The sequence below is a fragment of the Hyaena hyaena genome, unplaced genomic scaffold, assembly GCF_003009895.1.
Source record: "Hyaena hyaena isolate Hyena2069 unplaced genomic scaffold, ASM300989v1 scaffold_188, whole genome shotgun sequence".
NCBI classification, from domain to species: Eukaryota; Metazoa; Chordata; class Mammalia; order Carnivora; family Hyaenidae; genus Hyaena; species Hyaena hyaena.
In genome coordinates, this window is record NW_024080819.1 from 2,278,656 (window position 1) to 2,306,371 (window position 27,716).

Below are 27,716 nucleotides of genomic sequence, written 5' to 3' on the forward strand. Positions count from 1 at the left end.
CCCACTTAACAAAGTCAGTAAAATCCTCCATATTGCCAAATGCAAGACAATTATCTGTCTTCATCTTACTCTCCTTTCACACTTGCTCACTTCTACTTAACTTGGCTTTGATTAGAGTACAGCATCGGCCACTCTTCAGTATATTTTGCTTCACCTTCCTTCCGTATCACCAAGTTTTAGTGTGCTCAGAGCTCAGGTCTCCAACCTTTCTCTCTTCTACCTATAGTCATTTCCTAACTGATATTACTTACAGCTATGCCTTTCAATGCTGTCTATTCATTACTAATTCCCTTGAACCCCATACACATATATCCAACTACCTACTTCCCATCCCTACCTGGATGTCTAACTGGCATCTCACACTGACACATCCATAAATGAACTCTTAATTTCCCCTTCTAAATCTGTTCCTCTCCCAAAATATCCCACCTAATAAAGAACACCACAAATCACCCAATTGCTCAGGTTGAAAATTATAATTCCTCTCTGACATCCTACAGTCTTCAGCAAATCTCGCTGGCTCAACCATCAGTGTATCTAATCCAACCACTTTTTCCCACCGTCAATGACAGTCCAAGCCATCATTATACATCTCAAGTGGACTATTATAACACCCTCCCAACTGGTCTCACAGATTCATCTCTTACAGTTTTTTCTCCTCATGAGTGATCCTATAAAAATACAGGTTCACTTATCAATCCTGTAGTATTCTATCATTACACCCCTGCTCAAAACTTTCCAATGGCGATCAATCACACAAAGAATAAGCAAAGGTTTTACTAGGATCTACAGGCTCCACAATATCCCATGCACCTCTCAGACCTCACCTAGTGCCACACTGGTCCTCACTCAGAGTTCCCCCTCCCTGATTCTTCAGTTCTGAAAAAGTGCCCACTCATTCTACTTTACTGAGGGTCCCTTTTCCTGAATGCTCCACCCCATATACTTTGCCTAACTGTCTCCTTTTCTTCAGGATCTCAGTTGAAACACAATATCCACAAAGATGGCTTCTTAAACCACTCTACTCCAGAGTAGCCACCCCATCCCCAAGTCATACCACCTAACAAGCTTTATATCCTCTATAATGCTTATCAACATTTAAAACTTTCCCACTTTGTTGCACCTGTGTGGCTCAGTCGGTTTAATTTCGGCACAGGCCAGGGTCTCAGGATTCCTAATATCGGGATGTGGTGTGGGGATTCCGGCTCACAGCGGAGCCTGTTTGAGATATAGGCTCCCCACTTCGGCTCCTCTCCTGCTCTCTCGCACATCTCTCTCATCCTTTCTCCAATAAATAAATAAATAAATAAATAATAATAAATTGAAAAGAGTCCCCACTTATCTTTAAATGTACTTATATATTTCTCTGCCTTCTTGCACCTAGAAAATAAATTTTATAAGAACAGATATCTTCACTCTCCTTGAGTATAGTATCCCCAGCGGATGGAACAATGCCTGGCACGAAGAAAACAACTTATACATAGTTGTATCATGAACCAACCTCCCAGAAATCTCTCAAATCTATTTCATTCTACAGGAGAACCTTAAGTTTAGAAAGTTAAATGAATCACCTAAGGTGACATCAGATTAAGTGACAGGTTTGGTTTTAAGGCTTGGCCTACTTCCAAATGTCGGTTTTTAATTACTACAATACATGGATTCACTGATTTTTTCCCCCTATTTATTATGCTGCTTGCGACTAGAGTTTAAAGCTCAGAGATGTGATTTTGCAAACTACAAGCGTAAGGCCTCCACTCTACCACACAGCCTCCAACCAAGTACCTCCCTTTAGTCCGCCTCAGCTCCACTAAGCCCCGCCCCTTCCTTGGTTTGCCAAGAGCGCCTGCGCCTTCAGGGAGTCGCAGGCAAAGAGTTCTGGGATTGGTAGTCCACTTTACTTCTATCTCCAGACTTGACATAAAACGAAATAAACAGCAGTGCACGTTAGGTGGCTCTGAATCTCCCACAAACTATCAAACTCGGATTCTGGAAAGTGGTGCAAACTTGTCGTTTTCAAACGCAAGGTGCCAGCTTCGGATCAAGGCGCTGCGCAGACAGTTGCTGGGGTCCTTGGCTGGGCGGAGCTTGTTCGCGGTGGCTTGTGGCTCCTTCCTGCGCCGCTTCCCTCTTTTGCTCGGGCCCGCGGTGCTGGCAGGATGGGTGAGCCGTCTGGGATCGGGCCGAGGGGGCTGCGAGCCGAACTCGGGGGCTCGGGGACGGGCGGGCGAATGGGAACAGAGCGGTGAGGAGGACGCCACCGGGAGGCCCGCTGGGGAGGGCCAGGGAAGCGCTGTTGCGGTAGGCACATGGCCCGGTGCGGAAGGAGCCCATGCGGCGCGGGGCTCGCCGTACCGACCGACGTTGGGTAGCCGGTGCAGCTCTGGGGCATTGACCAGGGGCCTCACTCCTTTGGGAAAACGCACCCATCGGAGTACTTGTGTTCACCTCTGTTGGTTCAAGGGAAACTGAGGATTAGACCATATGCTAAATTGTGATGAAAGAGCCTATCGGCCTGTAATCCAGGTGAGGCTAGGGTCTTAGAAGATGTAAAATATGACTCGAGTGCTTGCAGAGCAACTCATAGGATTCTGATTTTTAGGCAAGTGTCGTGGTCTTCGTACTGCCAGGAAGCTCCGTAGCCACCGACGAGATCAGAAATGGCACGATAAACAGTACAAGAAAGCCCATTTGGGCACAGCCCTGAAGGCCAACCCTTTTGGAGGCGCTTCCCATGCAAAAGGAATTGTGCTGGAAAAAGTGTAAGTGAAAGTCCACATTTTTTTTTTCCCGTCAAGGCTTCTTTTACTACTGCAGCTCGAAACCTACAGCTAAAGTTGTGATGTAAATTCTAAATCTTTAGGTAGGAATATACGTCTGGAAGTTGGTAACATGAGGGTTCGTGGGTTAGGTAACAGGTTTTTAAATCTCTTAGGGATGGCATTGGAGGGGGTGGAGTTAACAATGAAAGGACATTAAGAGCGCTTACAACGAGTGGGAACTGCCTTAAGTAATTGGTACCCATCAACCTTCTTAATCTCAGCAATCAGATCTTTCTACTTGGGAAAACTAAGGTGAAGAGCAGTTTCTTGCTTTACGTTACAAATCTGAGATTGAGTGGCATGAATGTTGATTTTACAAAATGGTAATTTATAAGGTGCTAATGAATGCACTGTTAGAAAAGACTTTGTAGCTCTATTTCTTGATTCATATTTTTTATACTGGTAAGTAAGGGGCCAGAGATTCTCCCTGAGGAAAAGCTTGGTTGAAATCACAGGAGTTAACCAGTTTAGGATTAGACTGAGTAGATGGGAAGAGTATAATGCCTAGTAAATTCTGTGCCAAACAAACTAAAACCTGTCCCTTCTCAGAAAGGCAGCTCACTGTTGTGCTCTTTATGTTTTAGAGGGGTTGAAGCCAAACAGCCAAATTCTGCCATCAGGAAGTGTGTCAGGGTCCAGCTGATCAAGAATGGCAAGAAAATCACCGCCTTTGTACCCAATGATGGTTGTTTGAATTTTATTGAGGTAAGTGTTTTAGTCAGTTGTAGCTTCTCATTCCTAAGATGGTTTTGCCCATCTTTTTCTATATGAAGAACAGGTATTTTTGGTGCTTGCCACTCACACCAGAAGTAAACTGTTGATTTTATTTCAGGAAAACGATGAGGTTCTGGTTGCTGGATTTGGTCGCAAAGGTCATGCTGTTGGTGACATTCCTGGAGTTCGCTTTAAGGTCGTCAAAGTAGCCAATGTCTCTCTCTTGGCCTTATACAAAGGCAAGAAGGAAAGACCAAGGTCTTAAGTTTGGATGATGAAAACACGACAATAAATTTTTCATATATACCAAAAATATGTTTTGTGTCTTATTTTCCTTAGTACAGAGATGCAGCATATACCTTTCCATTTAAGGAGAATGGGAATACCAGTAATTCAGGATTCTCTACAGTAAATGGGATTCATAGTTTGTCTCCTTTCTGGAATAAACGTCCAGTATCCCTGGATAGAGAGCAGTGTTAAAAAACTCACTGCGCTTAGAGTGGGAATCATGTTGGAGAAACCCTGGCAGTGTATATTCTGAGATGGCATCCCTGGGGACCCAGTATGATAGATGCCCCCAAGTTGCTCCCTGCTCTGGTGTTTGAGTATCTAAAGGTTCGTGATCCATGTTGTAATCGTGTTTATGACCGTAAGAAAGGCACTAAGACAATTGAGTAGATACACAGTAGAAGTGTATACCTGACAAATTGAGACAGAAGAAATACTTGTTTGCAGCACCTGGATGGTGCAGTTGAGTGACTTGATTGTTGCTTAGGTCATGGGATCGAGCTCCACACAGCATGGAGCCTGCTTAAGATTTTCTTTGTAAAAATAATTCTAAAAATCAAAAGAAAAATACTTAGGAGCAAAGGGTGTTCAGCTATGGAATGGTTCACCTAAATGTTCTTTGTCCTGACTTTGTCAGTAACTGATATTTTGACTTTGAGGTTTATTTCATGGCACAAAGTAGAAGTGATCAATTAGAAATGGTCTACAAGGGTTGTAGCTTGGTAATTGTTGAAGCTGGGTGTTGGGTACATGAGATTTTTTTGTCCAGTCCTTTATGAGTTTTTATTCCAGTATAGTTAACATGCAGTGTTATATTAGTTTCAAGTGTACAGTCTAGTGATTCAACACTAACATTACCTGGTGCTCATCACAAATGCATTCCTTAATCCCTATTGCTTATTTCACCCATCCTGCCCCCCACCTCCCTGTGGTATCCATTAGTTTGTTTTTAATAGTTAAGAGTCTTGTTTCTTGCCTGGTGCTGGGTGGCTTATTCTCAGATCATGATCTCGTGGCTAGTGGGTTGGGGCCTCATGTCAGGCTCAGAGCCTGGAGCCTGCTGCGATTCTGTCTCTGCCCCTCCTCTGCTCATGCTCACTTTCTCAAACATTAAAAAAAGAGTCCGTCTCTTGGTAGTATCCTTAAATCCAGTTTCAGAATTTCCATAGGAGAAAAATGGTTAAAATCTCATGGCTAAAATGAAGCTTATTAGCTTTCTCAAATCTGGAAGAACTGCTATTGGCAGCAACAGTAAATCTGGGTTAGTTGGCTCTTTGAACATAGCCTAGTATTAGGTTATGTTTAGGATCTTGGAAAGTAAATTCTTTGGCTTTGATTTGCGATAAGACCCAAACCATGATCCTTTCCACAGTACAGATCAGTGTTTTGTCTGATCCTTTCCTGCTCCAACAGGAACAATGAACTCTCCCTTGTTCAAACTTGTATTTCCTAGACAGTTTCAGGAGACCCCTCACATGCCACCTGCTGCTTCTCCCATCTCAGACCTCATTGATCCCCAAATAGGTCATACTTAGGATTATGCTTGTCACAAATGATTGTGTGATTTGTCTCCATAAGGATGAGGAGTGGCTTTTTTCTACTTGAAATACAAAGTGTGACATTTAGCATTGTGTGAATTTAAGAAGTACAAGTGTTAATTTGATACATTTATATGTAATAATAGAGATGGGTGGTTTTTGGTTTCCATTCCAGGGCTTAATGTGTGTAGTTGCATAGGTATCAGTTAAGTTATTTCTTGGAGGCTGACCAGATGCTTTCGAATCAACGTACTGACCCAAGCAGGGAGATCTCTGGGTCTTGTCCACCCAGCCTGAACCACAAGAGGCCACCAAGGGCCATGGGATTTCATCCCTGTGATCAGGTGCAGTGTGGGGAGCAGGGAGGTGCTGCCTGGTGGTACAGGAAGAAGGAGGCTTGGGGAAGGCGAGAGGGCGGGGTGGCACTGACACACACCCACCCACCCCTCTGCAGTGTGTCCTGTTTTCTGCCATGTTGAGACCTCGGCCAAGGCTGTAGGGAAGAACACGCCTGGGAGTTAAGACATTCTGCGACAGTGGCTCATACCTGTCTGCTGGGTGTACCTGGGACGCTCATCGTATAGCTAAGTGGCTGACACATAAGTCTACCTCAGGCACCTCAAACACCAAGTGTTTGAAACTGATCTTCCTTCTCCTTATGGCTCCTTCTGTCTCCTGTGTATTTTCCTTACCCATCCCTCACCACCTTGTGACCTGTACTCTCCCTGATTGAATCCAGCATGAAGTGTGTACCTGGCCTGTGCTGTACGCAAAGGCTGTAGGGTGAGAGAAATGAGGCACTCACTTTGGGTGCAAATTTTAAGCAAAATCCCAGCAGATTTTTTTTTCCCTGTAGAAAAAGAAGCTAATTCTAAAATTTATATGAAAAGGCAAAGGAACTAGAATAGCTAAAACATTACTGAAAATAAAGAATAAAGGGTGGAGGAATCATAAAACTTAGTTTTAAGACTGAATTTATAGCTACAGTAATCAAGAGGGTATGGTATTACAGAAGGAGTAGACACGTCACTAAAATAGAATGCATTAAAAGACATGGGTGACAACCAATTTTTGACAGATACAAAAGCAATTCAGTAGATGAAGGACAGTTTTTATAGTATAGACTTTAATTTGGAAAAAAGAACGAACTTCAACAATGGACTTAAATCTCACACCTTACACAGAATTAATTAAAAATGGACCATGTATATGAATGTAAAATATAAAGCAATAAAACTTGTAGAAGAAAAACACCTTCATGACTTACAGTTAGGTCAAGAGCTCTTAGACAATACACCAAAAGTAAAAAAAAAGACTGGACTTTTTCAAAATTAAAAATTTTATTCTGTCAAAGATCTTGTTTAAGAGGGAAGTATGGAAATATAGTGGTACATGGGTGGCTTAATCAGAAGTGTCTGACTCTTGATTTTGGCTTAGGTCATGATCTCATGGTCATGAGATTGAATCCTGTGTTGGACTCCGTGTTGGGCATGGAGCCTACTTAAGATATTCTCCTTCATTGTCCCTCCCCACTCTCCCTCTCCCTCTCTCTCTCCATCTTTCTCTTAAAAAGAAAAAAAGGATGAAAACACATGCCAGAGATGGGCCAAAAATATTTGCAAATCATATACCTAACAAAAGACTCGTATCTAAAGTATATAAAGAACTTTCTAATCTCAAAAGTAAGGAAACAAGTGGTCCTACTACAAAATATATGAATTTCCTTTGTTTCATTCCAGGAAAATGTCTGGTGGCAGGATCTGGACATAACAGTCATGCTGTGGATCTGTGGGTAACATTCCTGGAGCCTGTTTCAGGGTCGTCCCTGTAGCTAACGTGTTTCTTTATTAGCTTTGCGCAGTCAAGAAAAGAGATTGAGATAATAAATTACCATATTGGGATAAAATTTTCACTGACTGAAGCTTGTATAATCTTTATTTTAACTGATAAAATCCTTTTAAATGGATCATTCAAATATTAGCTCACATTTCTTAGGACATTACAGTTGAGGGACTGTCTTAGCAGGTTGTACTGAGCATTCTTTCTAGCACTTGTCCATTTTATTTGGTAAAGCGATGTTATGTTTGTTAGTATGTAAGGAAGATAAGTGGATTTCTAAAGCTTATTGTCATGATAATATGACCATAGGAGATCTAGACCAAAGCATTAAAACATTAAAATTGCATTTTTTATGCATAAACTGTCGCATAGGAGTAAGTTATTTTTAGAGTTACACATTTGAAAGGACTCATGACCACAGATAAGCAACATTTCCAAATATGCACAGTTGCCACCTCATTCAGGTTGCCATTCAAGCTTTTAGTGTGCGGTGTGTATCTTCAAAAATGAGGGGGCCCCTCGCACACAGAACCTTGGAACTTTAGCCACACGTGATGAGCACCATCAAAATCCCTTTCTTTGACATATTCAGCTTCCCAGACAACCAGAAGCTTTTGAAGAGCAATCCTAGTGCCAAGGAGAGGGGGAAATCATGGCCCCGGATCACCCCTTCAGATTTTCCAGTCAGAGAAGTACTTTCCACGTGTCTTTACAAGGATCTGCTTGATTCTTTGTGGTAAGAAGTTATTGACATGAATTCTGTTCTCTACTTGCGGTGAGGAGGGTGTTGTTGTTTTGTTGAAAGAGCTTTCTAAAATCTCTTTTTTGCTGTGGTTAATTAGAAACAGAGCAAGGGGTCAAGTTACTTGTGTGGATTAAAAGTGTAGGACATTTTGAGCACACCCAAATTTTCAAACTAAGTTTAGATGCTATGAATATATTATTATGCTTCCTTACCACTTTTAATCAATCAGCTAATGTTTAAATCTGTACAACAGTGGGCAAAGTAAGCCACATTTTAAGTAATACTGCATTTCAATCACAGCTGAGAACAATTGAGAGAAACATTATTTGCTGCAACATGCTTTGTCCATTAACATTTGCTTTGGAAACAGTGATAGGAAATAGGTTGTTTTGTCATATCATTTTTCCTCCATCAGCTTTGTGAATTTATCGTCTTAATTATGTCTTTATATTTTTTCTATATTGTTCACCAGCTTCAGGTGCTCTGTTTCGTGTGTATTTGCAGGTAGTAGGACCACATCTCCTTATTTAGATTCCCAATAGGTTCCATTTTTTTACGAAAACTTTTAATTCCATATGCAATAGTTGATCTTGTTCCTTCTGTATTTTATACATTTTCTTATTTATAATTAAGTAGCTTTTTTTCTGTCACTATACTCCTATTTTTCTTGACCATGATATAATACAGAAGCCATTGTGAATGCAATGTGTTGACCAAGATTCTTGATATAGGACTTTTCTCATAGATTTTAGAGAGTCTAAGAATCTCCTGCAACTGTATGCAGAATTTCCTGATATATATTAGGGGTGGGTGTGATTTAGGTGGGTGTGCATATGCATACACACATGCACACATTTTCCTGAAAAGAGGTTCTGCACATCCTTCAGACTTTTAAAGGGGTTCTTTCACAAGAAATCAGCTATTAAATCTGTATAATAATGAGCAGATTTAGTCACGTATTCCATAACTGTCCATTTTAATCACAGTTGAGAACGGTCACAAGAAGTTGTCTCTGGTTTACTATCATTGATGAAATATCTCCAACGTGGTGAGGATGTGTGGATGGATCGTCCGGTATGCAGAAACTGTACCTTTCACATTCTGCCTTGATGGTACCAGCTGACCTCATGGAACAGCAGGACATTTTAGAGAAAAGTTCCCCAGTATCACAAAGGCATAATCAGAAAGAGGGTGCAAAGCTCCACCTCAGGAGTAGAAGCAGAGGACAAGAACCCAAAGATGTTTTAACATGTAAGACTGCAGTAAAACTTGATAGAATACATAAATAAAAATGTTCAGTACGCACCTGTAAAAACAAATGACATAATGTCTGCAATTTTCTTTAAACTATTTGAGCAAATATAAAGTTAAAGGTTAAATGAAGGAAATATGGCAAAAATACTGGTAATTACTGTTTCTGCTATGTAAGTATGTGAGGGTTTATTATATACATATAATACATATATATAATATATATACTTTTTTTTTGCTTTTGAGTATGTATGAAATTCTCCATAATGTATGTTTTAAATTGTATACATATCTTCATTGCTTAACTCCAGCTTTCTGGTTGTCTTAGAACCAGTATCTGGACAGTCAGCTCTGACAGAAGCAAAACACATATTTGGGGCAATTAAATGGACAACAAAGAAGATGGAAAACTAACTCTAGCAGCACTGAGAAATGCACAGCCTACTAGGAAGAAATAAACTGAGAATCTATGCAAAATTTAGCAAGACATAAAGAAAAAATGATCAGCTCCATAATAAAAGGAAAGTAAAAATTATTTTCAAAGATTTTAGGAAACAGTAAAACACATACTACTGCTGGGAATGTATATCATATAGCCTTACCAGTGAACAATTTAGGAACATGAATCAAAAGTCTTAAGACATTCCATATCCTTTGATCTATTCATTCCCTTAGTATAACCTAAAGCAACTGCTTCTGCACACATTTCTCACTGCATTGCATTCTGACAGATCTCCCAGGGAGGGGCTTTGTCTACCTTACTGACCACTATATCCCTAGCACAGGTCCTGACCATGCAGGAAGCACGCGCTCAATGAATGTATGTTAAATAAACAGAGAAGAATTAGAAGCAACCTAGAAGTCTGATAGAATTATTTGGTATATTTTGATACAGAATATATATAAGTTATTTTAAGTTGTTGTTTTTTTTAAACGTTTATTTATTTTTGAGACAGAGACAGAACACGAGCTGGGGAGGGGCAGAGAGAGAGGGAGACACAGAATCTGAAATAGGCTCCAGGTTCTGAGCTAGTTGTCAGCGCAGAGCCTGACGTGGGGCCAAATGAGCCACCCAGGTGCCCCTTAAGTTGGTTTTTCAAAGAATATCAAATAACGTAGGAAAATGCTGTCAGTATAATGTTAAGTGGGAAAAATCAGAATGTAAAATTATATATGGAATGATCCTAATTAAATATGTCTAAACTAGTATGAGGAAATACAGCAAAATTTTAAATGCAGTTATCCATGGATGATTTCCACTTAAGCACATTTGAAATGTTCTCCTTCAAATGTTTCTGTGGCTTCCAAGTCATCTAGGAGGACTAAAATCTTTTCTAAAAATGAATTTTAGGGGTGCTTGGGTGGCTCATTCGGTTAAGCATCTGACTTTGGCACAGGTCATGATCCTGTGGTCTGTGGGTTCAAGTCCCATGTTGAGCTCTATGCTGACAGTTCAGAGCCTGGAGCCTGCTTCTGATTCTGTGTCTCCCTCTCTCTCTGCCCCTCCCCTGCTTGCATTCTGTCTCTCTCTCTCAAAAATGAACGAACATTCAAACAATAAAAATAATGGGGCGCCTGGGTGGCTTAGTCGGTTAAGCGTCCGACTTTCGCTTAGGTCATGATCTCGCGGTTCGTGGGTTCGAGCCCCGCGTCGGGCTCTGTGCTGACTGCCAGCTCAGGCCTGGAGCCTGCTTCTGATTCTGTGTCTCCCTCTCTCTCTGCCCCTCCCCTGCTTGCATTCTGTCTCTCTCTCTCAAAAATGAACGAACATTCAAGCAATAAAAATAATGGGGCGCCTGGGTGGCTTAGTCGGTTAAGCGTCCGACTTTCGCTTAGGTCATGATCTCGCGGTTCGTGGGTTCGAGCCCCGCGTCGGGCTCTGTGCTGACTGCCAGCTCAGAGCCTGGAGCCTGTTTCAGTCTGTGACTCCCTCTCTCCCTGACCCTCCCCTGCTCACGCTGTCTCTCTCTCTCTCTCTCTCCTAGAAATAAATAAATAAAAATTAAAAAAAATAAATAAATAAAAATAAATAAAAATGAATTTTAGTTTTATAGTCTATGGCTGGGTAAGTGTAGCATTACAAAAAGAGTTAGTCTTTGATTTCTTCAATCCAAGTTCCCACTGTCCACTCTGAGGTAACCTCTCTTACAAGTTTGGTGTGTGTTCTTCTAGATAATTTTTAATGGTTTTACATACATATATTGTATATATACTATAGAGGATATGTTGTATTGGTGTATTTTTATGTAAGTTGTGTTAAGTTGCTTGCATATTTATCATCTAGTTTTTGTTTTCTGTTTTTAATTCAGAATATATAAAGTATATGTATAAGTAATGTATAAAGTATAAAACAATCTATTTATGAGAACTGCCTATTTTGAGATTGAATGGAGATTGAATTCACTCCCCTTAGCTGCTATATAGCATCACATTCGATTTAGCCATTTCCCTATTAATAACTAGGTAAGGGCCTGGGTATTCTCTCTCTCTGAAACTACTGAAGAAAGGAGTGGAGGAGACCATATCCCATTCTGCTGTTGGTGTCAGGGGAAAGAAGCCTTCTCAAGGGAAAGAGTGGGACACAGTCCCCAAAAGAGGAAAGCAGGCCCCGTTCCTGGTGCCTGCAGAAAGACCATGGGAGCCTTCCCCCCTCAGTATCAGCCACATTTACAAATATTTCACAAAGATTTATTATTACCATGTGCCAAGCACCATGCTAAACCCTGATCCTGCATGCATGTGTAAATAATAATGCACCAAAGGCTATGGATATACTAAACTATGATTTCCCATGAACTTGTCAGGGTATGCTTAGATTTCTGCCTCAGTTATAATAGTAGTTTCTGGGTATTTGAAAAGCTTCAGGTGCACCTCTGTGGCTCAGTTGGTTAAATGTCCAACTCTTGGTTTCAGGTCAGGTCATGATCTCGTGATTTCATGAGTTTGAGCCCTGCATCAGGCTCTGTGCTGGCAGTGTGGAGCCTGCTGAGGATTCTCTCTCTCTGCCTCTCCCCCAACTTGTGCTGTTTCTGTCTCTCTCAAAATAACTTGAAAATAAAAAAGCTTCAAAGTAATCCAAGAAATCATAAGGCAGCCATAGGATTTATTTGTTATCATGTAAAGTATATTTCAGTGTAGGAAAAAAATGTGAGTTTACAGTTTTGTTTTTTTTTTTATAATTTATAAAATGGGACTTGATCTGTTAAAATCATTTTCACTTTTAATAGTCTAGAATACAGGACACTTGCAATAGTGGTCTTTTGCCACTAGGTGTTGCTATTGACAATACAAAAGTTAAAAAGCAAGGGCTTTATACATTGCAGCTGCTTGAAAGAAAAGCATTTGAGAATAAAAGTGTGAAAGGCCTTTTACAGACAAGCCCTATAAAAGGATCTATGTGCATATTTAAGTAGCTTAGTTCCATGGGCACAAGAGTAGTTAAGTACTGCCTATATCCTTCTGGAACAAACCTCAGCAACTTACTGGTCAGCAGTATAAGGGGGAAGTCAGAAGGTCTTAGAATTGGAAGAGAGCTTATTTGTTCATTAGTTTTCAAATCTCCTTCCTGGAGTTAGAGATATATTTACATGCAAGCAACGGAATACACACACACCCATATAAACAGATTATATGTATACATAGCTGAAGCCACAGTTCCACAAAACAATATCCTTACTATGTGCAATCAATTTTTTTTCCATGTATTTCTTTTTCTTTTTTTTTTTTTAAATGTTTTATTTATTTCTAGGAGACAGAGAGAGAGACAGCGTGAGCAGGGGAGGGTCAGAGAGAGAGGGAGTCGCAGACTGAAACAGGCTTCAGGCTCTGAGCTGGCAGTCAGCACAGAGCCAGACGCAGGGCTCGAAGCCACGAACCGCGAGATCATGACCTAAGCGAAAGTCGGACGCTTAACCGACTAAGCCACCCAGGCGCCCCTTTCCGTGTATTTCTAAAAGAATAGAATTCTCTGTCCCCAGTTACTGGCACAGAGCTCCTAAACCCTTGTAATTTCCTAAGGAATGAGAACATTAGGAGCATCTCTTCTTCTAATAATTGGTCTTAGATTCTGGTTCCTGACACAGCTCCTAAATGCCTTGGAATTTCCTGGGTGATAGGAGTGGCTTTTGTTCTAAGGAAGTGACTCTTGGTGGGCTCTTGTCAGGATGAGGGCTGGTCACCAGAAAGACCAAGTTCTGATTAGAAGCTTGGGACTTTCAGTCTTGTCCTCCATCCTTTGGGAAGAGGGGAAGGGCTAGAAGTAGAGTTAATGAACATTCATGCCTCCATGAGAACACTTCCATCAAATCCCAAGTACGCTATCAGAGGGCTTCCAGGCTGGCGAACACATCTCCATGCCGGGAGGGTGGTGCACCCCAACTCCATGGGGACAGAAGCCCCTGCACTTGGGAGTCTCTGCACACTGCCCTATGTAGCTCTTCATCCGGATGTTCATCTGCATTCTCTCTCACGTCCTTTGTTACATAATGAACCAGTACACATAAGTGTTTCCCCAAATGCTATGAACCATTCTAGCAAATCATTGAACCCAAGGAGGAGTTCACGGCAAGCTGGGTTTATAATCGGTCAGTCAGAAATACAGGTGACAACCTGGGACTTGGGACTGGGGTCTAAGTGGGGAGGTCTTGTGGGACTTGACTTATAGAATCTGATACTAATTCCAGGTAAATGGTATCAGAACTGAATTGAATTGTAGGACCCAACTTGCTACTTCAAGATTGTTTGATGTGTGAAAAACCCACACATCTAGAGTCAGAAGGTTAGTGAGTGTAGTGGTGTGAGAGTAAAGATACACAGGGAATGCTTCCCAGACATATTCTATTTCATAAAAAAGTATACATATATACTGGTCATAAACTAATAACTGGATTTTAATTGATCTAATGCACTTCCTTCCATTTAACACATTAGGAAAGAGAGGCTCAGAGAGGTGCAGTGACTTGCCCCGGGTAACACAGCAAGGACGCAGGCATTCCAGGACACATTTAGAAGGTCCTGGGCAAAAACTGAAAAATATCCTTGGCATACTCCCAGCCCTTTCTGCACTCTTACCTTCTAAAGCCTGTGGGCCAGAATCTGCTTGTGAATAAAATCAACAAAGTAGATGTGTGATTAGTTATATACAATCATCATTTTAAAAATACAGGATCTTTCTAAAATGCAAACGTGTACACTTCAACTCTTCTACTTGCATTCCCTCAGTGGTTCTGTTTCTTAGGCCAAATACAAATTCTCAGTGTGGCAGTAAAACTCCTCCAGACCTGGCCCCAGTCCTGCTAGCCAGCCTCACTCTTTACCACTTCCCCATGCATTTTCAGTCTTTCAGTCTTTCCTGCATTCTTGACCTGGCTATATCTTAGATTTTTCATGACTCCACTCACATTCCTCTTCTGCAAACCTTCCTGGGCCCTGGCTTTCCACACTTTGGCCACAGCACACATCCTACTGCCCCTGAATCTTCTTGTCTGTCTTTTTCACTGTACTGTGGCATTCTTATGAGCCAAGGATCATGTCTTTCCATTTGTCATCCCTGGCAGCTAACCCAGGGCTCAGTGCACAAGAGAAATTCAGTAAGTATCTGCTGGAGTGAATATTTGCATATTCTTATTCTCACATTTTAATCCTTTAAAAAAAAAAAAAAAAAAAAACACCTCACTGGAATATTAGCTCTTTGAATTATGTAAGAGCTGGTTCTGACAATGCAGATCTTCATTTTCTAATATATTGAGAGTATGAATAAAATCTATACCTATCTCAGGAAAAATGGATGCAAAAACCAGTTTTAACTTCTGTTTTTTTTCCTCTTTATTTAAATACATCTGGATGGTTAGTTTTGGTTTCTTAAATCCCAGTCTGTAGGCTGTAGTACTTGATGATCATCACAGCCTCTGGCCCATCCACTTGAATCCCTGGACTGAGAGCCTTCCCTGGATCACTTAAAAAGGGCAGATGACAACTCTTATGTGCATGCTACTCTACAACATACTAAAAAATGTGGGTCAGTAAGTTATTTTACTATCCATCATTAAGGAGGGGATCAGAATGAAAATTAAATGATTCTATGACTAAGTGCAGTGAGTAATGAAGGGAGAGGTTGATCAGTGGGGTCTATGGTGATGAGAGATGGCTTTGTAGGAGAGAATTATATGGACTAAGTTGAGAATCGAGTAGAGAAGGAAGCATTTCCAGGTGGGAACCAGCATGAGCAAGAGTCAGATAAGGATGTGGGTGGAGAAGACTTGCCTGATGAGGGGTCCATTTGTGTTCGGAAGAGTCAGGCCTGAAACAAGGTGGGAGGGAGGGAGAATGTATGCTGACATTGGATAGGAGCGGGGGCTAATTATTCTTTATCACCCTTTCTCCTGTGGCATTGTGTTGGTTATGAAGCATAGTCAGGTTGACTTAGCATTTTGATCTCCTTCCTGCTCTTAGGTGAGTAGGACGAATGTTAATGGACTTTTTAAAAGTAGAGATGGTAAAAGACTAAAGGAGATTAGGAAATTTAGCCCAAATCACATAGCTGGCAGCTACCCAAACTCCCACTCGAGATTCAACACTATTTCACAGACCAAGAATTACAGTTGGTCTCACAAATCACATAGCTGAGGACCAAAGAGGTGAAGTAAGTTTTCCAAGGCTACACACAAGCAGTTTAGGATGCTGTTGGTAACTTTAGCCAGCATGATTTCTGATTGATGGGGTTTTGCATTATATTAACTGGAGAAGAAACCCGAAGGAAAAATCCTCATATTGCAGAGAAAGAGCTATTATTTTGAGAAAACAAAATATTTTCTAATGTTTTAAAGCTGTTGGGATAATAGTCTGTTATGTAGCTGCAGTCTTAAAAATGGAAATTTTTATCAATCAAAAAATTAAAAGTTTTTTTTAACCAAAAACTATTCTGAAAAGAAATAGAAAGAGAGCTGCCGGAGGAGAGATATCTATCTGGGGAGAGTGGTCTCCACAACCAATAAGAGCTTTTCAGAATTTTTTTCTGCCACTGATGAATTTTAAGGTCTTCACCAAGCAGAGAAAAAAAATAAATAAATAACTTAAGAACAACACTAACACCAACAAAAAACCTTCACATTGTCCCTATGTGATTGATGCTATCACCTCAGAATATGCTAGCAAAGGGTAACTAATATTTCCAGACGAGTACATCATCTAGATGACACATTATTATGATTTATTTCGGTTTTTTTTTACTCCAGAAATGACACGGTCTGAGAAATGACTTGCTGAGAAATCTATGTTTACATTAGGGTAAGTCGGGGTGGGGGAGGGGGTGATGAAAATCCCTGCAGAACTTGAAAAGATGTTAAGTGGTAAATACCAAAATGCCCAGCAAGCATGTAAGCAGGCTCTCATCCCAGCATGAATATGTGCAGCTCAGCATTTTAAAATTTACTTTTAGCTTCTCTAGCAGTTTGAATTAACCCATTCTCTACTTCCACTCCCGGTGTGAGAGCTCAGCCTCGAACCTACAGACTAGAAGTGCAGGCACAGTCTTCTGCAATTGGCCAGTAGATAACCCTCTCACCCTGATGGCTTCCTCCAAGTGGGCAGCCTCATGAACGAATGTCTCCTAGACGTTCTTAACAGGCAGGAGGCCTGGGGCAAAGCCCAGACAAATGGTAGGAAGTAAGTCAGACTTGGTAGAGCCCCCACAAAACTGGAAAAGGCGTGTTGGGAGACCAAAACAATACAACTAAATGCCGCACTGAAGGTACATCCAGATCAGAGGTTCTCCAGAAGCAGGTAGGTCAGAACCATCCCAGAGAGGCTGTTTCAGAAAGTGGCCCCGAGCATTTGGAGTCATAAAAGATCCTCAGGTGATTCTAAAGGACATCCCTCACTGATAGACACTAATCTAGATTCTCTAAAGAGACACTTACACTTTGTCTTAGTTTTAGGCCCTGACAAGTTAAAATGAAAAACAATCAATTCGAAACTAAAACTTATTCCTCATTAGGTATATACTATATCAGTTACTACAGACATTTGCTTTCAATGGAAAAAATAATCCACGTCAAAATCTTGGTGAGTCGAAATACTGCCTAGTATTTGTCCTATTAAAACCGGGGTCGGCCAAATACACTTTTGGTGACCTTCATGCCACAATTTTCTAAGTTCTTTGGCTCAGTAGAAGAAAGTGAAGAACAGGAACAAAACCAAAGCCAAGAGAATAAAAGAAAGTTAACTGAGCAATAAAGAATTATTACAATTCTGAAATAAACCCATCCACTCCTGTGTTTGTGAGTGTTATGGTAGCAAACTCCCATGCTTCCTAAATGACAGGGCACTGGCTGGTTGAAAACCTAAACAGTCTGTGTTCATCCTATTACAGATGAAAGAAGACTTAACATTTGATGGGGTCAGTAAGGACCCTTAGTGTAACAGAGACAATAGGATCTTTGTCATAAAAAAACATTCAGGGCAGGCTTTCCTTTTTACCTTGTGGATGTTCATTCATAGGGAGAGGCTGCTCTGGCATAACTCAGAGGTAGATTTAACCCAACAACTGGCCCTACAATGCTCAGCCATGATGTGACGTAGTTGACACTCCTAGGAAACAAATGAAAAAACAGGCAACTCTAATGTTTCCATTGTAGTTGGGTGTGTGGTAGAAAATCAGTTACCAACAGAAGAGATGAGCTGCCTTCAAAGATACGTGCCCACCATGTGGAATTCCACATTTCCAGATATCAGCTCCACTACTTGACAGGAACTTGAGGTCCAAAGGGGCTGAGGATCCCCCAATAAGATAGTTAAAGGGGGAGTCAAGGCATTGGGACTCCTGATTCCCCTTGATGATTCCAATTTTACACTTAAAATGTACAGCATTTGCTAAGGTAGTAGAGTGCAATGGTTAAGAGCATGGCTCTGAGGCACAAATGGCTGGGTTCAAATCCCAGTTCTACCACATAACTAGCTGTGAACTTGACCAAGTCATTTAACTCCTCTGTGCTTTAGCTTTCTCTTCTGTAAACTGAGTAAAATAATGGAAATTAGTTCAGAGGGTGTTATAAAACTCCAATGTCTTAATATATCTAAAATACTTAGAACAGTGCCTAGCACACAGTAAAAATCAATAAACGTTAGCCATTATTATTATTACAAAAAATATTTCTTTTTTAGTTTGGCTTTTAGAGTCACATAAAAAGATTTACACTTTTAAAATAAGAGTAAAAGCCAATGTATTTTGATGGTGTTTCTTACCTATTGATTTTTCGAGAGTTCTTTAACACAGGAGTCATGAATTCATTCGTCTTGCAGGGATGGAGTACAAAAAAAGGCTGCCCAAGTATTGGATGCTCCTGTAAGAATCAGAGTCGGCCCAGGATTGCCAGTGTGAGTTACTTTGAAAAAGTTAAAACATACAATCTTGTTTGTTCAAATAAAAGTTTGTTTTAAATTCCAAGTTTCTAAATTAAGATACAGATCAATTTCAGTTTTGAAATATAATTCATAATCCACACATGAGGAGTTACAAATTGATAAGTATAGGAGGGTAAACGGTTTTGTTTACACAATACAAACTGTAGACAAGTTTCATCAGTTTCCTCTCTTTGTCAACTAATGTTACTCTTTGGCCTATAATTATTCTTCAGTTTTTCCTCAAGGCTGTCTGTGAAGACTGGTAGCCTGATCATGTGAACAATGTATTTCATTTGCTTCTTTGTAAGGGAACCATAATCTTTAGCACTTTTTTTTTTTTTAATAAACTTTCCAACATGTTGTTTCTCCGGTGCCAACAGGCACGTGTTCAGTGGGTAGAATGGAAGGGGGGAGGGGAGGAAGCAGGAGACTGGCCTGCATTATTTAAATTGTTGTACTTCTGTCTGTCTGTCTCTCTTTCTGAGTTCCTCTGTTTATCTGTTTCTATCCTTCTGTCTCTCCCAAGCTTATTGGGCTGTTTCTGTAAATCAAAACCCATTTGATGGAATGCCACTGTCTTCATAAGAGAATGATTGGATCCAAGGTACAGGTCCGGCCGCTGCCAGGGTAGGAATGTGCACATCATTTGGCCAACAATGGGGAGCCCTAGGAGATTTCTACGTAGTGAGTTATCTATGCATAAATTGTACCAATGCAAAAACAATTATTAACAATAAACTTATTGATTGTTTACATTGTGGATTCACCATTATGCCAAAGACTGCAAACTCAAATACTGCTATGGTTTGAATGTTCACATCTCCCCATATTTATATGTTGAATTCCTAATGCCCAGGGTGGATGTATAGGGAGGTGGGATCTTTGGGAGATAATTAGGTCAGGAGGGTAGAGCCGTCAGGAATGAGATTTAGGACCTTATAAAAGAGATGCTGCACCCCGAATGCTAGCTCACCCCCTTCTGCCATGTGAGGACACAAGAAGTGTGTGACCAGAAGGAAGGCCCTCATAAAAACAGGCTGGTATCCTGATCTCAGACCCCAGAATGGTGAGAAATAAATTTCTGTTGTCCGTAAACTACCCAATCTGTGGTATTTTTTTAACAGCTGGCCAAGTAAACTGGCACAGACACCTACGAAGATCACGCAGGTGGCCGGAAGGAGTGGGGTCAGTTAAATACACAAGCAGGTGACAGGGACTGTGGGGAAGTGGAGAGTGTGCCCAGCCAAGGCTCTGCTTGTCACTCTGCTCCAGCCAATTGTGCCATGTGGGAATGCAGGTTCGGTGTGCCAGGTCTTCCCATTTGTCAAAATAACCTAGGGATCCAGATTTTTATGTAAAACCTCCTAAATTTAAATTTTGGCACCTTTTTTTTTTTTTTTTTTTAACATAGAGTGGGCCAAATAAAACAAGCCTGTTGGCTGGATTTGGACTAGGGGCCTAGCTTCTTCTCCTGGCTTCTTCTCCTCTTGTCAGCCAGTCCAAGGAGAAGCTGAACTCAGAGCATCCATGGAAAGGATTACGTGTGGTTGCTGCTGCTAACTCTACCCTCCAACCCCAAAACACTCGTGTTGGCGTCCATGTGCACACACCTGCTCACAGGAAATGGAGGCACCATTCCACCGTGTATTAGAGATACTGGATATGGATATTGGGGGATGTATGTATGTGCTGAGGGTTGGGGCATCCACTGGATGTGGGTCGCTGTATGTCTCCCGAGTGCCACCTCTGGAGTCTGCCCAGTAGCCTGACTCTTACAGCAGAGCCTGGGCTCCCTTTCCCCTGCCCTCTCCCTACCCCTCCTTCCCCTCCCTAAGCAGAGCCTAGGGTCAGAGCCCAAATGTGTTATGCCCATAGCAAGTCTTCCTGTACAGCTCGATTCCTTACATGCCTTAAACTAGTATTTATTAATTCAACACATATCTACTGATTATGTCATATGTGGGTGCCAGGAACATTCTGAATATAGTAACAGAGATCACTGTATTGCAAACATAAACAAAGTCCCTGATCCCAGGGAACTTTCATGCCAGTGCCGGAGATGGCCAATAAGTTCACAGAACAAATAAAGAGACAAAATAATCCAGAAAATAATAAGTGCTATGAATAAAATAAAACAGAGCCCCTTGATTTTGAGAGCATTTGGAACCGAAAAGCTCCTTTTTGTTGTTAAATAAATACCTTAAATATGTTGCTAATCATGGCCACTCTTCTAGCAGTGTGTCAAAAGTATCCATAATCACTTCCGTGGTTAAACTGTATATGGCCAGCACCCAATGCTTTCTCAAGTGTGTCAGCTTCTCTTAGCTGTGGCAAACTAACCAAACCATTAATTGCTTTTCAGATACAGATGGAAAATTAATTTATAAAATGCTCAAAAATCCTTGTTTCTAAATATATAAGACTACTGAATACAGGCCTTGTGTCATTATGAATATAATAATAATACAATGTAGAAAAATCAAAAGTTTCCCTGACGTGATTAGAATTCTTATCTTCCCTCATCGTTCACTTAGCGAATATTAAGTCCTCTTTGTCTGACAATTTTATAATGATTTAACCCTAACTAACGGCAGATCTATAGTTTTAAAATGTGGCTAATCTTAGGGATATCTTAATGCAGCAGAAGTGACAGAATTCAAAGTGGGCCTTATGACCTGAGCTGATACTATATTTTAAGTAACATTCAGTCAGCTAATCCTGCAAGCCAAGCAATTTGTATTCAAAGTCAAGGTAGAGAATTTACAAATAATTTGAGGCGTCTGATCAGTGTAGACAGTCAATCTGGATAATATTCTCCAAAAGCCATTTTTTTTTCTGCACTGGAGATTTTTTAAGGTCCGTGCCATCAGGAAACATTATCTGCATTTTCTACTCTCTCCTTCAGACAGCCAGAATTAGAGATGAAAGCCATCTTTCATTTTTAGTTTAGGAATTATGTGCTAGAGTTCAAAAAAATCTAAAACCCTATACCTTATTTGTTTAACATACCATTTTCAGAAATGGAAGAACATCAAAACTGTCAGGATCTTTTTAGTGACATTTCTTAGATCAATTCAGAAGGTAAATTTGTGTGAAAGTGCTACCATCTGCTGTCAGTACTAATGAACTGATGCAAATCTGCACTGAGAAAAATGTCAGTGTGGAAATACATGCAGCCAGTGAACTGTGTTAGGCTTACAACTCAATAAACACTTCTACTGGAACAAAGTTCTGCTAAATGGTTTTCCGTGAAAATAGAAATGATGGGTCAGATTTCTATCTTTGTAACTCCAGAGGAGTTATATAGGCACATTCTCCTATGAAATTTAATTTAGCAATGGTTAAATGTCTCATAAAATAAGTCTGACATGAATACTGTGAATTGGTTTCAGAACTATTAGATATGACTATCACAAGGAAATGATAATACTGCACCTTCATTCTTACATCTAATAAAGGATATGAATTTCTTGGTTCATTTCTTAATTTTCTTGGCTCCCCAGGAGGGCAGAAATATAATTTCACATACAAAGCTTTCAGCCAGTTGTATATTCCACACTGATCGAATTTGCCTTCCACTCAGGGTACATTCCTTAGAAATGGAGAGGAGTATTTCCCTAAGCCTGCTTCCTCAAGCAAAGAAAGGAAAACGGCTATTGAACATCTGCAGTATGAGACACTGTACTAAGTGCTTTGCAGAGGGTCACCTATCTGAATAATTCTTTGAGGAAGGCTTGATTGTTGCCTTTTGGAGAACGGGTTCAAAGGGATTATGCTTAAAGTCATCCATGTAGTGGGGGGCGAAGCATTTCCAAAGTGTGGTCTTACATTGCACCTCTCCACCCCACCGACCAGAGGTGTCATCAAGGACATTTAATCCTCTCTAGTCCATCTCTTTAAAAATCTACTTACTTTTATTTCAAAATAATGTGTTTTCACAAAATTAGAAAGGGCAATGCATACAGAGAACTCAGAAAATACAGAAAAGAACAAGGAATAAAAGCAGGATAACCTAAGACTGACCAACTCAGATTTAATCACTATTTGGTGAATTTCAAACCTTTTCATGCACACACGTTTAGAGTTTTCTATTGCTTTTTATCCAATGAACAGATATACGTGTATCATGTGCCAACTGTCTGCCACTCCTGCCATATGTGGTGTTTGCTGGTGTTCTTGAAGTTTCTTTGTCTTCTGTATTGCGGATATCTATACTTATTTTTATTTTTTCCCTTTATATATTTTTTGTTTGGATTTATTTTGTCATTCTTAATTTTTTAACGTTCCATGGGGTGCTTAAAAATACGCATAAAGAGGGGCGCCTGGGTGGCTCAATTGGTTAAGTGTCCGACTTCGGCTCAGGTCATGATCTCACGGTTTGTGGGTTCGAGCTCCGCACCAGGCTCTGTGCTGACAGCTCAGCTCAGAGCCTGGAGCCTGTTTCGGATTCTGTGTCTCCTTCTCTCTCTGACCCTCCCCTGCTCATGCTCTCTCTCTCTCTCTCTCTCTCTCTCAGAAATAAACAAAACATTTAAAAAATTTAAAGTGTTAAAAAATACGCATAAAGAACATGCACTCTTGAATGTTTCTAGATCTTATCTGCTTTATCTATGAATTTCTAAGGGAAGTTCAAATCTCCCCTTGTCTACTTCTGTTTGTAGTCTGTCAATTTTTGTTTTCTATATCCTGAAGCTATGTCATTTGAATGCATATATCTTCCTAGAGAATGAAGCTTTAGTACAGTGATCATATTTATCTCTGATTATGCTTTCTGCCCCCAAAAGAACTTTTATCTGATATAAATATAGCCACACCAACTTTTTACTTACCTAAAGCATTTTAAAAATTATTTGCCTTTCAATTTGTGTCCTGATGTTGGATATATTTCTTATAAAAATAACACAGATTCTTTAAGAAATCCACTGTAATAATCTCCTAAATGGAGTGTTTAGTTCACTTATAGGCTTTTTGATTACTGATAAAATTTACTTTCCTTTTTTCTATTTTATACTTTTATACTTATTCTATTTTTAATGTTGCTTTTCTTTTTCATTTTTACTCCTCTGTTGCTTTCCTTTGGACTGAGTACAGGTTCAAATATTTTTCTTATTGTTTTTTTTCCTCTTTTTATTAATTTGAAAAGTACATACTATATTTCTAAACTTTTAATAGTTATCCCACAATCTTTAAGTAAATGTTTTACTTAATAACATACAGGTATTCAATCTATTTGCCTATTCCCCAAAATAATTCAAGTAACTTGGGATGTTTAACTCTGATCAGTCCTTTCTGATTCCTGTACCACTGCTATATTTCAGTTGTATCTTCTGCTTTTTAATCTCATAAGTTTTATATTATTAATGTTTTGAACTCAGTGTTTGTTGAAATTTACTCACACCTGACTATTCTTTTTTGCTTACTATTTTTTCCTAGATCTTCAGATATTCGTTCTGGGATCATTTTCTTTATCATTGAAATATGTCCTTCAGAACACCTCTTACTGAAGATCTGTAGGTAGTAAGATCTTCACATTGTGAAAACTTTATCTTGTCCTCATTTTTGAAAAAAATAAGTGTTTGTAAGTATAACATTTTAGGTTACAGTTGTATTCTCTCAACACTTTGAATATATCATCACATTTCCTTTTGGCTTCTTTTTTTTTTTTTTAGTTTAGAAGTGAACTCTCAATCTAATTGTCACTTCTTTTAAGATCTTCTCTTTCCTTTTGATGTTTTACTATGCTGTGCCCATGTGTGGAATATTTTTCATTTATCCTGCTTGGATTCACCAAGCCTCCTGAATCTGAATATCAGAGTCTCTGAATTAATCCTGGAAAATTCTCACCATCAACGTTGTGAATATTCACTCTTCTTCATTCTCTCTAGTCCCTCTTTCTGGAGCTCCTATCAGACATGTGTTTCTCCTCTCGCTCTAGTATCACTTAAACTGTTACACTTAACATCTTTCTCTTAGTTGTTGCTACAATGTGTATAATTTCTTCAGAGTCTTCTAACACATTAATGCTTTCTTTAACTATATCTGCTTTTTAGTCTAGGCCTTCTAATTAGGTGCTTTCCTTTCTAAAGTTTCTATTTGATCCTGTATTACATTTACTTGATCATTTTTGATAGTCTCTTCTTCCTATATTATACTGTCAGTATTTTCTTCCATTTATAGAATCATATTCAAAATATTTTATATTTTTGCACCAAAATTTTTTAACATATGAATTTAAGCATCTGATACTACAGTTTGTGGTTTTTACCTCTCACTTTAATGGCTTATTATGAATTCCGTACTTTTGAAATTGTGATTGGGGCACCTGGGTGGCTCAGTTAGTTAAGTGTCTGACTCTTGATTTCAGCTCAGGTCATGATTCTAGGGTCATGGAATCAAGTTCTGCATTGGGCTCCATGCTGAGCATGCAGCCTGCTTGAGATTCTCTCTCTCTCTCTCTCTCTCTCTCTCTCTCTCCCCCTCCCCCTCTCTCTCCCTCTCCTTCTGCCCCTCTCCCCTGCTCATGTGTGCACACACTCTCTCCCACCAATAAAGAAAAGGTTTCTTTATTAAAAAAAAAAACACAACTAATTGTGACTTGGTAGTAGAACTATAAATACAGTAATTCTTTGAGGACTAGGATTATAAGTGCATCCTTCCAGAGAAGCTTACACATGCTTCTCTCTGGTGCCTAGGGATGGAGAGGGGAAAAAAAGGGATCCCAATTCCATACTCACATATTTAGAAATTTTCTGGGTCTACATCTTTTACTCTTTTTTTTTTTAATGATTTTTATTTATTTGTGTGTGTGAGAGAGAGAGAGACAGCATGAGCAGGGGAGGGTCAGAGAGAGAGGGAAATACAGAATCTGAAACAGGCTCCAGGCTCTGAGCTGGCAGTCAGCACAGGGCCTGATACGGGGCTTGAACCCATGAACCATGAGATCATGACCTGAGCTGAAGTCAGACGTTTAACCAACTGAGCCACCCAGGTGCCCCTCTTTTAGTCTTTTTATATGTTCTATACAGAGTAAAGCAGAAAGGGTCAAATGGTTAAGAGAAAAAAAAAAACCTCCTAATACATAGAGAATGATGGGAGGCATGATATTTTATGTAAGCTGGTGAGGGAAGGCTTCTTTGCAAAGGTAACATTTGAGCAGAGATCTCACCAAGGAAAGAGCAAGCCATGTAATTCTTTGGGAAATGAGTATTTTGGGCTTGGGAACAACAAATGCAAAGACCCTAAGACTCTAGTGAGGGAGAGTGCTTGGAGTGTTCCAGAAACAGAATGAAGACCAATGTGGCCAGGTGAAATGAAGGGGAATGTTGGCAGAAGTAAGGCTGGAAAGGTAACCAAAAGGTAAGATCAAGTAGGGCCTTGTAAAGCATTGAAAAGATCTGGACTTTTATTCTGAGCGTGATGGGGAGACATTGGGGGATTTTGGAAAAAGAAGTGACATCTTCTGATCTACAGTTTAAAATATCAGTCTGGTTATTGCTTCTAGAAGGAGAAGGAGAAGGAGAGGCAGAAGACAAGCTAGGACGTGGTGAAGTAGCTCAGTTATGATGGTGGCCTGTCTTAGGTGACAGTGGTGTGATGGGGGAGAATGGTCATGTTTGGGATTCACTTTGAATAGAGAGCCAACAAGATTTGCTAAAGGATTCAATATGCTGTATAAGGACAAGGAAAGAGCAAGGATGACTCCCAACTTGAAATGTCTATTTATGTTTTCTTGACTGTTTGTCTAGTGAGGTTTTACAGGGGGTTTCTTAATATGTTTCAGCTGTTTTGTACCTTTTGAGGACACTGATCCTTTTCATTCACTCAACCATCACTGTGAGTCATGCAATGGTTCAAATGTTAATAATATAGTGGTACAAACACAGGTACATACACAGATAACACCTGCTCCCATAAAAGATGCTGGATTACTAAAAATAATTTAAATTTCCAGTTTGTTCATTATCTTTAAACTTTATTCATGACTTAGATGTGGGATATAATATTAGATAATTTAATATATAATTTTTCTTTTACTTCTTTTATCATTTTTGTGATTAAAAGTCCTACTTGGAATTAGAAAACTAAGTATTTACTTATATTTATGTATAGTTTACCATTAAATTACTTGCTGTTCCCCAAACACTCTTTTTCTTACCTCCAAACCTTTGTAGATGAGATTCTCTCTGTCTGGAAAACCCTCCCATCCTTTTCCACCTACTAATGTCCCCTTTTCTCCTACAGATCTCAGCTTTCTTTCTTTTTAAAAGAAGAAAAAAAGTTTATTTATTTTGAGAGAGAGAAAACATGAGCAAGGAAGGGGCAGAGAAAGAAGAGGGAGAGAATCCCAAGTAGACTCCAGGGCAGCTCCTGGTGCGAGGCTCAAACTCACGAACCATGGATCTCAGCTTTCTTTTACCAAGTCTGCATCAAGTGCTCTCTCTCTGTGTCCCCACAGCACCCCAGGCTTAAGCCCACTGCTTCATTCTACACCATTTTGCATAGGTAATTGACAGAAGCCTTCTGTTACTATATTGTAATTCCTTGAAGGCAGAGGAAGTATTCTGATTACTATTTTAATCTCAGCATCCATAACAGTGCCTTTCACCTAGTAGACACTCAATAAATATTAGTGGAAAAACTGCATAGACAAATACATGCTATTGTGCCAAAAAAATTATTGGCATATGCAACCTATTCTACAAAGACGAATGTTTGTGTGGAAAGCACCAGTGGCCCTCAGTGCCACTGTAGGGATGTTAAAGGAAATGAAACATTCTTTCTTCTTGTCACAAAGCCAGGGACAGAACCTTCTGTACGTTTCTAGGAGTCTCCAGATAAGATAAAATCTTCAATATCTGTGTTACCAAATATTTCTTCCAAAGTATGTCTAAGAGCAAAGGAGAGGGTCTGAAGGCACAGTTAGTTAGGAATAACTCTCCACATAGAAACTTAAGTCAACTATGCACTATATTCTAAAATCTATCTATTGGCTTCCACACAAAATATAATATCCTATGTTACTACTGAAAGAATTGATGCACCAAGACGCATATTTTAATTCTCTGAGTTAGCCTAACCACTGCTACACCACAGTATCCCCCGAAGGTGTGTTACCCAGACACT

The 27,716-nt window shown here is 39.9% G+C and overlaps 2 protein-coding genes across 5 annotated transcripts in view; one reads left to right on the forward strand and one right to left on the reverse strand.

Moving 5' to 3' along the window:
- Positions 1 to 2,053: 2,053 nt before the first annotated feature.
- On the forward strand, positions 2,054 to 3,846 carry RPS23 (ribosomal protein S23). The gene is made up of 4 exons (XM_039241041.1): positions 2,054 to 2,160; positions 2,600 to 2,759; positions 3,404 to 3,524; positions 3,652 to 3,846. The coding sequence occupies exons 1-4, from the start codon at positions 2,157 to 2,159 to the stop codon at positions 3,796 to 3,798; spliced, it is 432 nt and encodes a 143-aa protein (XP_039096972.1). The 5' UTR covers positions 2,054 to 2,156; the 3' UTR covers positions 3,799 to 3,846.
- Positions 3,847 to 6,964: 3,118 nt separating this feature from the next.
- The window catches only part of ATG10 (autophagy related 10), a 246,380-nt gene continuing 225,628 nt past the window's right edge, over positions 6,965 to 27,716 (reverse strand). The window contains exons 6-8 of one of the 4 annotated variants that reach the window (XM_039241059.1): positions 18,435 to 18,532; positions 17,670 to 17,780; positions 6,965 to 8,026 (exon numbers count right to left, since the gene is read on the reverse strand). In XM_039241059.1, the coding sequence (XP_039096990.1) occupies positions 17,681 to 17,780; positions 18,435 to 18,532 (198 nt within the window). In that variant the 3' untranslated portion in view covers positions 6,965 to 8,026; positions 17,670 to 17,680. Of the gene's footprint in view, positions 8,027 to 8,902; positions 9,063 to 14,920; positions 15,493 to 16,302; positions 16,899 to 17,669; positions 17,781 to 18,434; positions 18,533 to 27,716 lie in introns of those variants that run through there. The other 3 variants (XM_039241057.1, XM_039241058.1, XM_039241056.1) reach the window with 3 other exon arrangements.

What these genes read in the sequence shown, in the direction of transcription:
- RPS23 (XM_039241041.1), top strand. An exon ending in GGAATTGTGCTGGAAAAAGT is followed by an intron (nt 2,760 to 3,403) that starts GTAAGTGAAAGT and finishes TTTATGTTTTAG; the next exon opens with AGGGGTTGAAGCCAAACAGC. An exon ending in GTTGTTTGAATTTTATTGAG is followed by an intron (nt 3,525 to 3,651) that starts GTAAGTGTTTTA and finishes ATTTTATTTCAG; the next exon opens with GAAAACGATGAGGTTCTGGT.